At 41.8% G+C, this 13,813-nt stretch overlaps 1 protein-coding gene across 1 annotated transcript in view; it reads right to left on the reverse strand.

Annotated features, from left to right (window-relative positions):
- Nucleotides 1-1,838: 1,838 nt before the first annotated feature.
- Nucleotides 1,839-13,813, reverse strand: part of LOC116077233 (ATP-binding cassette sub-family A member 8-A) — a 73,417-nt gene continuing 61,442 nt past the window's right edge. Inside the window, exons 32-39 of the mRNA XM_031351623.1 lie at nt 7,718-7,878; nt 7,273-7,348; nt 7,087-7,181; nt 6,478-6,597; nt 6,113-6,253; nt 4,348-4,427; nt 3,051-3,106; nt 1,839-2,602 (exon numbers count right to left, since the gene is read on the reverse strand). Coding sequence (XP_031207483.1) covers nt 2,504-2,602; nt 3,051-3,106; nt 4,348-4,427; nt 6,113-6,253; nt 6,478-6,597; nt 7,087-7,181; nt 7,273-7,348; nt 7,718-7,878 — 828 coding nt within the window. The 3' untranslated portion in view covers nt 1,839-2,503. The remainder of the gene's footprint in view (nt 2,603-3,050; nt 3,107-4,347; nt 4,428-6,112; nt 6,254-6,477; nt 6,598-7,086; nt 7,182-7,272; nt 7,349-7,717; nt 7,879-13,813) is intronic.

The following is a 13,813-nucleotide window of genomic DNA, read 5'->3' on the forward strand; positions in this document are numbered from 1 at the left end:
CCCAGTTTCAGCTATCTCTCCCAGGATTCTCCCCCTCTGTCACTCCCACCTTCTGCCTAATCCTTTCTGTTCCCATCCCCACCTGGCTCCAGTTCACTAGGAAAATCTATTCTATTTTTCCTTACCAGGGAGGTCTACACCCCTTGAGCTTTCCTTGTTACTTAGCCTCTCTAGGTCTATGGATTGTAGCATGATGTCTTATAAGTGAGTACTTACCATGTTTGTCTGTGGCTTGGGCTACCTCACTCCGGATGATGTTTTCTAGTTCCACTCAAATTGCCTGTAAATTTCATGATGTCATTATCCTAACAGCCGAGTGATAGTCTATTGTGCAAATATACCACACATTCTTTATCCATTTTCATGGAGGGTATCTCGGTTGTATCCAGTGTCTGGCTGTTATGAACAAAGCTACAATGAACAAGGTTGAGCAAATGTCCTTGTGGTAGGATGGGGCATCCTTTGGATATACGCCTAAGAGTGGCATAGCTGGATTTGAGGTAGATCAATTCTCCACTTTCTGAGGAACTGACATATTGATTTACATAGGGGCTGTACAAGTTTGCACTCCCATCAGCAATGAAGAAGTGTTCTCCTTCCTCCACATCCCTGTCAGAATAAGCTGTCACTTGTGTTTTTTGGTTTCAGTCATTCTGACAGATATAAGATGGAATCTTAAAGTAGTTTAGATTTTCATTTCCCTAATGGCTAAAGATGTTGACTATCTCTTTAAGTCTACTCAGCCATTAGAAGTTCTTCTATTGAGAATTCTGATTAGATATGTGCTCCATTTTTAAAATTGGATTAGTTTGTTGATATCTAGTTTTCTTGGGGCTTTTTTATTTGGGGGGATATTAGCTCTCTGTCAGATGTAGAAGTGATGAAAATCTTTTCTCATTCTGTAGGCTGCCATTTTGTCTGATGGTACCTTTTGTTTACAAAAGCTTTTCAGTTTCATGGGGTTCCATTTATTAATTGTTGATCTTAGTGCCTGAGAGGTTTGGTGTTCTGTTTAGGAAGTTGTCTCCCATACCAATGCATTCAAAGCTATTTCTCACTGTTTCTTGTATTGGGTTCAGTGTTTCTGGTTTTATGTTGAGGTTTTTGGTCCACTTGGATTTGAGTTTTGTTCAGGATTATAGTAATTCAAAGAACTGAACAATCTTGATAGTCTTTAAGGGACTCTCATACTTTCTCTAGAACTTCACAAGGCACACTGTCAGAACAGAGGAATGGCACATGATAAAACCTTAGGGAACTGTGAGAGAGGCTCCCCACCTTATTACTAACCAAGAAAATGCCATAGGCTTATATACAAACTGACCTTATGAAGTCATTTTTCTCAATTAAGATTTCTTCTTCCCAGATGTGTCTAGGTTTCTGTCAAGTTGAAAAAACCAACTACTGCAGGGTTTTATACAAAGCAATCAGTCACAAAAGCAAAGAGACAACCCACAGAGTGGGAGAAAAAATTTACTAGCTCTTCATCTGTTTTAAGATTAATATCTTTGATACATAAAGGACTAAAAGATATATCTCAAAAAACAAAATAAAATCAATTCTTGTCTTATGGGAGATAAAAACCTAAAAACCAAAGCTCTAATGAGAATCTATTTCATCCTAGTTAGAAAAGCTATCATTAAACTTTTTTAAGCTGCTGATGAAAATTTAGAGAAAAAGAATGATAATATAGGACTAGTGGAAATGTGTATTTATAATATAGCCATTGTACCAATCAGGGTAGAAATCCTCCCCAATCCAAACTCATCCCTGTGGTAGAATCTACTTCTTCCATCCTTGCATGTATGTAGAAAATAGGTGACTAATCTTAAAAAGAATTGCATACACATTCATGTTTATTATGGTACTATTCACAATATATAAGATAAAGAATCAGTCTAGAAACTTATCAACAAACAAAGGTCCAAAGAAACGTAATATCTATACACGACGAAGGATCACTAATCTGTGACAAAGAAGGGAATCCTGTCATCTGAAGGGAAATACATGGAATTGGAGGGCACCATGCTGAACAAACTAAGCTAGACACACACTCAAGAAGTATATACTTTCTCTTATATGCAGAAATACACACCAAACCAAATGTGGAAAGTAGAGGGGGCATAAAGGGCTAAGAAGAGTGCTGAGGGAGGGATGGGAAGACAGGACAGAAAAGAGGATGGGTACCCTTTATGCACACTACATACATATACTGAAATGTCACAACTTCAGTTGTAACAAACAGTTCACCTCAGGAATGCATACAATTAATGTGTTTTAAAATGATGATACTACAGAGCAAAATTATAGAGAGTGAGTTAGTTAATGGCTTTTCCCATGCTCCTAATCCCATTCATAAGAGCTGCATAATCATGATATAATCAGTACCTTCTACCTCCATGGCCAAATGGTTTACTCATGCACAATGGCTATGTAGCATTAAAGACAAAATTGCTTTGAGCAACTAGAGAATAAAAAACAGCCATAGCTAAAAATTTCAGCATTAAGGCTCTTCCTGTGGGAGGAGCTTCCACTTCACTGAGGGATCAAGTTCCTCTTCAAAACCATCCAGCTCCTGTTCCTTGGAGAGTTCCAGGAAGACCTGAGGGGGGAGAAGAGGGGAGAGGGAGGGGAAAAAGCAGGGGGAGGAGAGAGAGAGAGAGAGAGAGAGAGAGAGAGAGAGAGAGAGAGAGAGATCACAATGCTTCTTTTTTTTTCATGTAATAGCCAAATTTATTCAGAGTGTCAGACAATGTATACTCCAATGGTTAAGAAGAGTCAATGCACATGCACAAGGGCAAACTGCCTGTGGCTGACTTGCTGCACATGGCAAAAAAACTGTTTTTCCATAGAGGCACATAAACAAATAACAATAGCAAATTTAATGACTTATCTGAACTAAACGCACTCCTATCTATCATGCCTGGAAGGTGCATGGAAACATATTCCAATGCTTTTTACAAAACTGGAGTCACAAGACTCTTGTCTTGTCTGAATCCAAAGATCATGCATTTAATATTTGTGAACACAAGTCCTTGAAATTGACCCACCTGCTCCAGGGTAGACTGTGAGAGGCTGTACTCCTCCAGGTCAAAGCTCTGCTTAACTGTGTAAGAAAAACCACATGTCAGGACTCTTGTATGTTAAGTCTTGTACGTATACTAAGTCATCACAAGTCATGAATAGCAGCAAATTGCAGGGAACCATTAAATGAACTGACACACTTTTTTTTTTTCTGAGCACATTACATATCTGAAATATATACAATGTCTGCTTCAATTTGGTAGGGAAAGAGCCAGCACTCCATTTGCATGCTATGCAGTTTTTTAAAGACCGGCATCATGGGATGCAAGGACACCCATGACACTTTCTTTCCTGACAGGAATCATTGATTAAGTAGACTTGACACAGAAGTAGGTTGTGAGGGGAAGAGATTGTGGAAAAGAGAAAAGAAAGACACAGAGATAAAGTCAGAAGTTATCTAAAAAGTCCCCACAGCATGGAAAACTCTCTGTTTAACCAATTTCAACAGAAGGGTACAGTTCAAGTCATGATAAATGGTATACAGGATTTTAGTGGAAAGATGCCCTCCAAGAACCCCAAGAGTCATGACAGTGATGTTAATCTTAGGAATACTGTGAAGGATCACATGTCCCAGAAAGTTTAGGTGCTGAATTTCAACAATGAGAAGAAGATACTTCAAGACAACTTTGGATGCAGCCAGCAGAAACCAGAAGATATCTGTGGGACAGGAGATGGCTCTCTTCCTCGGTAGGGCAGGTGACAGGCAAGAGAAGGTGGCATTGAGCAGTAAAAGCAAAGAGTTCTTGGGATCACTCAGACAAGCAGAACATGAAAACCAAAGGACGGGCAACACAAAGCTCTGTTCAAAGGATGAATACAGTGTGTTCTAATTTACACTGAAGCCCACCACAGGACACCAGGTTATTCAGACTTACACGTGAGTTTAGAGGTCATTATAAACATTATTCATAGGTCAAGTAAAATACAGTTTAGTTTTAAAAATATACACTTTTAATATGACCTCTAAAGTGAACTTGATTTTAGATCTAAAATAATGTAACCTTCAAAGTATTGTGAACTTTGTCTTATTGTTTTTATACTTTCCTATGTGCAAAGTAGGAAAAAAATTAAATACAAATGAAAACAACAAACTTTACCATGCATATGCCTGTGCAGAACTAGCTTACCTCTTTAGTTTTCTGCTTGTATATTTCAAAAGGAACTCTGAATGCTCAGAATTACCCAGAATGCTCTGATTCAGTTTCTCACCTCCGTGGGCTCTTTTAAGTTCTGGAAATGTCTGATCTCTAACAAGTCTCTTACCTGTCTCTAATTTGAAGAAGGCCTGGGATAAAGGTTGCACATCCTCCCTGGGCAGTTTATAGACCATCAGAGAAGAGTACCTGGGAAGAGAGGAAGGCTGGGTTAGTGTCTAAGCAAGTGGTTTAACATCTATGGCACCCACTGCGTTTCTTTTCATAAATGAGACTCTTCGGTGTAATTGAATCTCTGAGAGTGAGGTTACTGGTGCAGACCAGTTGACAAGAAGGAAGAGAGGGAAAGATGGATGAGTTCAGTATCTCAGGCTCCTTGGAAGGACCCATGTAGGGCCAGTGTGGGCAACATTTTGAGACTGGTTTTTCAACCAGGAAACACAGGCTCAACTGGGAACACAGGCTCCTTTTATCACACCACAGCTTCCTAAAATTTCCAAACTGGCTTGGAATCTACTTATTCAGTACAGAGTCCACATTTAGGCACTTCCTCCCCCAACTCTCAATGCTATTCTCATGCAAAGGGGTCCCTGAAAGTCCTCAGGAAATAAAAGCACGATTTCTTCAGAAGGGGCCCAGAGTTCACCAACTGCTGGTCAGGCACGCATTTAACTCCCTATTGTCCACACACAGAATCAGACAGACTGACTTCACTTCAAAGGTTTTATTTTGTTTCATTTACAGAGCATTATATTTCACCAGCCCACGTTTATTGATTATGTCTGTGTGAGATTGTTTATACAGATTTAAGGGTCTTACAAACATGGAGTAAAAATAAGACTTATGCTCTTGTCACCAGTCAGCTCCATCATTATAATCTTACTTGTGTCTGTCTGAAGCTTCTATTAATAAAGACACTGGTGAAATACAATTAGTGTATTGCCATAAGTACTGGGATTTTACCCAAGGAATTCATTCAGCAGACACTCCTTGACAAATTTGCTCTTTACCTGTTGGATGGATCCAATGTATCAGGAGCAGGGCTAGGAATTACAAAGGCACAAGACAAACGTGGGGAGGGTGCCTGTGACCATGCTTAGGTCACCACCACATCACCACACCCAAATCAGAGTCTCCTCTCTGTTAAGTAAAGTGGCAACTCCACGTCTTACCCAGGATTGGCTTAAAATGGCTCTTACTTTAAAGATCGAGTTGACAATTGGATAACCCAAGACCTGGACAGAATCTGCCACATAGTTGGGCCACCCACATGTGACTTCAGATTTACAACCAGCTCTCTGTTCTCTAGTAAACTTTAAGCAGTACCAACAGTTCAGTGACCTCTTTGAGGTTTGTAAACATGACCCACAGTGTCTACCAAGCCAAACAAATCCCAGGGGAAAGTGGGTGTACTTTGCTAGATCAAAACCAGTGACTGTGGGTTGGCGAGATGACTCAGCCAGGACAGTGCCTGCCCTGCAAGCGCGAGGGAGGACTTAAGTTTATAACTCAGAACTCACAAAAACTGGATGTGGCTGAGTGTTTCTGTAATCCAGGCACTGGTTGGGGCTAGGAGAGGGCTGGGCAGAAACAGGCTCATCCCTAGAGCTTGCTGGCAAGCTAGTGTAGCAAAATACTTAGCTCAGGCTCAGGGAAAGACTGGGACACTGTCTCAAAGGATAAGACAGAGGATGATAACGGAAGGAAGGCAAGGGACATTTACTTGTGGCCTATAGCGTTTGTGCGCGCGCGCGCGTGTACATGGAAGCTTATGTGTTTATGTGTACACGTGTGTGCACACCTTCATGGGCAGACAGACAGACTGACCAACAGAAACACATACACAAGCACCCCCCCCCCGAAACTATGCTTACCTTTCCTGCCGAGCAGCCTGAGGGAAAAGCCTCAAGATCTCCGTGTTGAGTGGCTCCACCTGCGTGGGGGTCTTCACCTTCATCTCCAGGAGATATTCTTTACCAAATTTGCTCTTTAGATGTTGGATGGATCCAATACATCTGGGGCAGGATTAGGAATTACAAAAGCACAAGACAAATGTGGGAATGGTGCCTGTGAGCATGCGCAGATCCCCACTCAAGCACCTCAATCAGTCTCTTCACTGTTACGCAGGGAGGTGGCAACTCCAACTCTTACCCGTGAATGCTGATTTGCTTAAAAAAGCAAATTTGTTTCATCTGATCATTACAGAGTGGACAGGTGTGGGATGGAAACAGGCACCTACCTCAGCCTCCCAGACACCATGATGGCCACGCGGTCACACACAGCCTCAGCCTCCGCCATGTAATGGGTGGTCAGGAGGGCGCCCCTCTCTGTGTTTGCGAAGGTGGCCTGGATAGCCTGCCTATATTGTCAGGAGAAGAACTGAGATGAACAGAAGTCCTCCGACTCTTCTGGGCGTAGGAGAGAGGAAATGCCACGTGGCAGGGATGAGAAGTAATCAATGCAGACCAAGCAAGATGGACGCATGGAGGAAGAGGACTGTCAAGTTGGTGGCTAGAGAAACCCTAGTGACACAGCAGAGGCTGCCATGAGAAAATACTTAGAAGAAGGATGCTTGAGAGCAAACATTCTGAGTAAAAAGGAACTGTTTATGAGACCAAACAAAAGGATTCAGTTCTCCACAGCTCAATTTTCCTTCATCGAACTTGGCTGTAAACCATCAGGAAACATCTGTACGGGTTTCCCCCCCCCCCAAATAATAGTTTTTAGGCATATGCATGGTGTTGACCGCACTTATTTTTGTTTGTCTAGCAATATTGACACAATTCATGAACTCCCCACCAGCTGTGGTGCAGCCATGACGGGGTTGGGGGGGGGGGCAGTTCCTCACCACATTTGCTGCTGCCCCTCGGGGTCCATCCCGGTGGATGGCTCATCCAGAAGTACCACAGAAGGGTTCCCCAGGATGCTCAGCACAAAGCACAGCTGCAACAAGAGGGGCAGCCCATGTGGCATCACCTCAAGTGTGTCCCCTGAGGTATTGCTCGAAGCTCTTCCCCCTGAGCCCTGCCTGTACCTTTCTCTTCACTCCCTCTGACAGTGTCTTCACCGGAGACTTCAGCTGGTCCTGCAGCTTGAGCGCATCCGCCAACCTGTAGAGAAACATCGGAACATCACTGTCCACTCTGTGATGAAGAGAGATGATGGGAGGGTGGGGCAATGAGCCTGGCCAAGATGGAGGAGTGGCGACCAGGAGAGATGCATTTACCTGTATTTTAAATCGTTAGTATGGTGTTCAGATACTTCTACAATTTAGTTTATATTTAAAGTAAACTCCATCAGTTACTATTGAATACTGACCATTTCCTCCATCCTTCAAATGAAAGTGAATAAAACTTTGGAATTTTTCTCCACCCCACCTCGTCATGCAGTAGGAACTCCTGTTCCATATTTACTGTAATGAACCTTTTCCCCATCACCTGGGAACAGAAGCGAACAGGTGCAGACAGACCCCTGTGTACCTTGCAATGGCCACATCAGCATCACTTTTTCTCATCCCCTTTATGGCTGCAAATATCTCCAGATGTTCCCTCACTGTCAGGTTGAGCCACAGAGCGTTTTCCTGAGGACAGTACCCTAGGAACTCCGGGGTGCCCCCTGGGCTGCTCCCCTTCAGCAGCACCTATGGAGAAAAGGTCACTGTCAGGCCTCAAACTCGGTACTATTCCCCAAATAATCTCAGAAAGGCAGAAGGATTCATCCTGAGAACAAATGCGCAGACTCAAGTGTGTGAAAAGGTGCCACATTCTCTTATATTTAAAGATGATCCACAGGGAAATGCAAATAAAAACCAGGGCAAAGCGCTGGAGGAATGGCTAAAGCGCTTTCCACCTGAGCACAAGGACCCAAATCCAACCCAACATCCACGGTACAGGTGCAGCAGTGTTACACCTATAGCCCCAAAGCTGGGTAGACAGGGACAGAACTTGATGACTAGATAATCAATGCAAATGAGTAAACCCAGGGGTGGCTCATGCCTTTAACCCCAGCACTTGGGAGGCAGAGGCAGGCAGATTTGGGAGTTCAAGGACAGTCTGGTCTACTGAGTGAGTTCCAGGACAGCCAGGACTATACGGAGAAACCCTTTCTCAAAAAAAAAAAAAAAAAAAAAAAGAAAGAAAGAAAGAAAGAAAGAAGAGGATGACTGAGGAAGACATCCAACATTAACCTCTTGGCTCTACACACAAGCTCACACATGCACACATATGAGCATGTATGTACAAATAAGTGGCGAGATATCACTTCACAAAGGTAGAGAAGCTACTATCAACAAAGGAGGAAGTTAAAATGATGAGGTGGAGAAAATGGAACTGTTGTCCTTAGTTGGTACAAATGCGAATTAGTATAGTCAGTTATGGAAAACTGCAGGATGTCTCCTGCAGGGGGTGCAGGGCACACAGGACACGGTTGAGGTATGACCTGGGACTGAGGGGGATGGGGAGAACATGGCTGAGGTATGACCTGGGACTGTGGGGGATGGGGAGAACACGGCTGAGGTATGACCTGGAAAGTCCATTTCCTGGAATGCTTTCAAAAGGGATTGAAGGCTCCTTTTCTTTTCTTCTTTGCTTTGCTTTTTCAACCAAAATGCTATTTTCAGTCCTGTGTTCCTTGTAACACTATTTGCAGTTGAGAAGATGAAATCGACCAAATGTCTACTACAGGATTAACAGGTTCCCAAATGCGGTGGCACAGACTCAGTGTAATACTACTTAGCCTTTAAGATGTGAAGGTCTCCTTTTGTCTGTGATAACATGGACAGACCTAGGAAATATGAGATGCTTTTCTTTCTATGGCTGCGATAAAACTCTGACCAAAGGCAATTTCCACCTCACGGTCCATTCTTGACAGAAGTCAAGGCAGGAACGCAGTACAGGAACCTGAAAGCAGGAAGCGAGGCAGACACCATGGAGGGATGCTGCTTACTGGCTTAAGTTTCCCTTACTTGCTCAGTTACATTTCTTATATAGCCCAGACACACCTGGCCAAATGTGGTACTTCCCATGGTGCTCTGGGCCTTTCTACATCAATCAGAAATCAAGAAGATGCCCCATGGACGTGCCCATAGTGCAATCTGATGGTCTCAATTCCTTAGTTGAGAGTCCCTCTTCTTCAGTGCATCTAGGTCTGTGTCAGGTTGATTGAATTGATAATGTGGGATGTGAAATGAAGTAGGCGCAGAAGACAGACACTGCCTGATTTCATTAGTATGCACATGCCCCATTTAAACAAGTTAAACTTGAAGGAATAGCTCAGTCCTTAAAGGGGAGGCTCACAGGCTCAGTCCTTAAAGGGGAGGCTCACAACCAGATGTATAAACAAGCAGAATAATGAGCAGTGGAGGCAGGAAGAATGGGCATAAAAGGAAGAGAGGGATTGATCCAAACCAGCGGTTTCATTAGGCAGCCAGAGTGAGCTCTGGCATTTACTGCACAGAATGATGACTATAAGGAGCATGCACAAAAGTGACCTGATTTAATCACCCCACACTGGAAGCATATCCAAAGATCTTCACTTGTACCTCATGAACATGTCCAGTTATAATGCCATTTGAAGGCTTTTAAAAGATCAATGAATGTTTTAGACTTAGACTTGTTTGAGAGTATGTGAGTGTGGGCACATGCATACCACAGTGGCTGGGGAGATAAAAGTAGAAACCTGAGTGCCAGCCATGACCCTCTACCTCACATAAGACAAGCCCTTTACCAACTGAGCTACCTCCTCAGACCCTGCTTTGGTTTTTGAGACAGGGTCTCTCATTGGTCTGGAACTCATTAAGTAGGCAGGGCAGGCTGGCCAGCAAGTGATGGGGATGGGCTAGTCTTTTTCCCTAGCCAATCATGTTTTAAAAAGAAAAAGACAAATGAACTATGCCACACTCACCGCATCTTAACATTACATAGCTGAGCACCCCCCCAAAAATACCTTACTATAATTCTCTAACATGACAACTTTATTTTTTATATAGTCCAGCCTTAATATTTACTGTGATAATTGTTATGAGAAAACTTTTACCCAAAGTTGTCTTGTTCTTAAATACGACAAAAATAAACTAGTCATGATCAGACGCTAGACAGTTGAGACAATGCCAGTTAAGTTGTATTGAACTAGATTTCCTTTTTACCTCCTTCAGGTCATTATCCTGTTGAATTACCGTGTCAGGAGAGGAGAAGAAGGCACTAGGTGTGGACAGGGCTAAGAGAGACACATTCGTAGATCAAAGACCAGGAGCAAAGGCCTATAGAAGGATGAGGTTTGATGTATCTTTGGCCAAACTCGGAAGACAGAAGTAACATTGCGTAGAGTGAAGAAGGGCCCAGGACAGAGATTGGGAACAGATGTAAAAGGTGACTCTTGAAGCCACCTGCAAGACAAGCCAGCGCTGACACACCAGTCCCAGAGCAGGCAAGTCATGGAAGGAGTTAAAGCTAGGTGGTGGGTGGCAAGGAACCGCATCTGTAGCTAGAGTTGGGGAGTCCTGCTAGGGTAGGCTGTGCTATGGACACTGGCAGAGACCTGCTTCTAACCTTCTGCTCCTCCATGGCTTCAGAGGGACTATGCGCTTGAGTTTCTCCTCCCTACACCATGGAATGTTTGCCAGTTATGATCCTGTCTCTCTTGTCTCTCTCTAGCTTGGTTACTGACACTCTCTTCTCCCTCTCTAGCTTGGTTATGGACACTCTCTTTTAGCATAGTTGCACAGACCTCTGCCCTTCCCCCCAGCCACTTTCTAAAGTATTTCTGCCTTGTAAATGGGGAGAAGGGGAATGACCTGCCTCTCTTCCCTGGGATCACCTCTCGTGGCTAAGTCTGAACTTTGTTTGCCTGGCCATTTTGCTTCTGAGACAAGTGGCAAGCTGGCAAGCAATTCAACTTTACAAGCACGCTTCTCTACCCTCTGCTACTCTAAGAAGCACCTTATTGGACTTGTACAAAAAAAGGTTTTAGCATGACTGAACAAGTTCCAAGATTTATGAGTTGGTTATGGCACTTCGTGAAAATGAGCAGTAGCATGCAGAAATTATAAAGGCCATTTAAAATTATAATTAATGGATTATGTGGTCCAATAAACAGAATCTGTCAAGGTTTTCATAATAATTAGTATTCCGAAGATGAATAACATTCCTTCTTAGTACACTCATGGGAAAAGGCTGGCTTCAAAGCATACCCAGATGCTTGCTAAGCATTCGTGTTTACAGTCAGAGATCAGAGTTGTTCTCAGCTATGGTCAAAGAAGGCTCCTTTTACAATGGAATGAGATTCATATGTGGTGTGGACACTAAGTGATTCTTAAGTGTTCAGAACTAAATAGAATGTCAAGGCTCAGGGAACACTGAAACAGAAGAAGCAAAACGAATATAAAAGGCCTAGGATGGGGATGGAGAGCTGTGAACTCCTGTGTAAGACATGGGCTTCCCATTCATGAATTCACAGCAACTGCAGTCATCTACCCAAGACCTAGGCTTCCCATTCATGAGTTCACAGGTCATTAATAGCAGCTAGGGAGCAAGTATCATTTTCCTCAGTGGTGCGGCTACTGAGTTGTTCATACCCACTCCCATGCAAGTAACCCTGGTGAAATGTAATGGGTCACAAAGAGACATGAAGTGGGAGGGAAGGTTTTGGAGAACAAAAAGGGTTTTAATGTGAGAGGAAGGGAGAAGAGAAAAGCTAAAGGGTGCTGAATATAATAAAATTAATTACATACACATAAAATTATCAAAACATTTAAAAGCATGCCCATCAAATGGTTAGTATTTGTGTCACTTAAAGTGAGATGTTATAATTCGGTATAATTTTTTTTAAAGTTTTATTGCATTATGATGAGGAAAGTTACATGATTTCAATTTATCTGAATTTGTTAACATTTAAAAACATATTTCAAGTAAATAGAATTAAATCACATTCTTGTTTCCCTTCAATACCTACAATACCTTTTTTGTCATATTTTTAAAATTTATAAAATATTATAACAATACAAATGAGTATTATAAAGTTGTTTGATGCAAAACAACAATCAATTTAACAATCTTATGTAGATAATTGTCTACAGCAATACTGAAAATACATACCTTTTTCTCAATATAAATTTTAAATAACTCCAAACATATTAACTGTGTATTTCAAAATAATACATCACTACTAGTATTTTCTTAAATGAACATAAATATATAAAGTCTTTTTGTTTGTTTGTTTTGTTTTTAGAAGAGCTTAAAATCTTGGCTCTTACTCTGGTACAAACCCAAAATAAGAACAATTTTTAGACATTGGATTTCATTGTAATAAGGCTGTACTTCAATGACCCTCACATCACCAAAGGATTTTACCTCCATTGTAGCTAAGCTGAGAGTTGACAGTTCTGCTGTGCCAAGGAATGAATTATAGGCACGATTTTTGGATACAGACTTCCTGCTATGGTCAAAGCTATTTGACTTGAGTGAGTGACTTTATTCTCAGCCCACAAAGAACAGGTTACATTCATTTAAGAAATGGTGTGTGTATTAAGAAGATCTATCCATAAAGTCATTCACCAACTGGTTCAGTGAACAATGGTTCTGCATGGAGGGTGGCACAGACATTAGGTGAGAGTAAGAATTTGGTTCATTGGCTGTGATAATTTGGAAAAGCATTCATCTCAGAGAAAGAGTGACTTATAAAGTCCTCTTCAAACTTGATACAAGAGTTACAAACATCAAGTAAAGCATTCAGTCTCACTCTTCATTGTTCTCTTACAAGCCCCTTCCCAATTTGATTGTCTATGATTCTTTTGGGGATATAAATACTTTTGAAATATGTAAGATGTTCTGAAAACCATAGTATAGTGTAAAAACATGAAATAAACAGGATTACTGGGGCTGGCAAGATGGCTCAGCAGGTAAGAGCACTGACTGCTCTTCTGAAGGTCCTGAGTTCGGATCCCAGCAACCACATGGTGACTTACAACCACCCGTAATGAGATCTAATGCCCTCTTCTGGTGTGTCTGAGGACAGCTACAGTGAATTACTCTGGAGCAAGCGGGCAGGAGCGAGTGGGGCAGGAGCAAGCAGAGGTCCTGAGTTCAATTCCCAGCAGCCACATGATGGCTCACGGCCATCTGTACAGCTACAGTGTACTCATACATATAATAATAAATAAATAAATCGTTAAAAAAAACAATACTACTAATAAAAAGGCTGAGATAGGAGAAGCAAAATTTCAAGACCCTTATGTTGTACACAGCAAAACACTGTCACGTACAAACAAGCTGAAAGTGTATATGGATTATACAATATTGGACCTATTACTCCAATTACCAAATTAGAGAGACCATTGGATGACAATCAACAAATTTCTAATTCCTCATATTTTTGGATTTCAATCGATTAGGATATGTTGGTAATATTAATTTTCATATTAAGATAGTAAGAACAAGTAATTGTTACTTCCTGTTGTTTTTGTTGTAAGAGGTGGAATTAGGTTTGTGTGGGTTTGTTGAAAGATTAGTTTTTTTGCTTCTTCTAGGGTGTAGTTTTGCTCCTTATGTTGATATTTTCCATCTATTATCCTTTGTAAGGCT

This window comes from Mastomys coucha, unplaced genomic scaffold (genome assembly GCF_008632895.1).
Source record: "Mastomys coucha isolate ucsf_1 unplaced genomic scaffold, UCSF_Mcou_1 pScaffold5, whole genome shotgun sequence".
Taxonomy (NCBI): domain Eukaryota; kingdom Metazoa; phylum Chordata; class Mammalia; order Rodentia; family Muridae; genus Mastomys; species Mastomys coucha.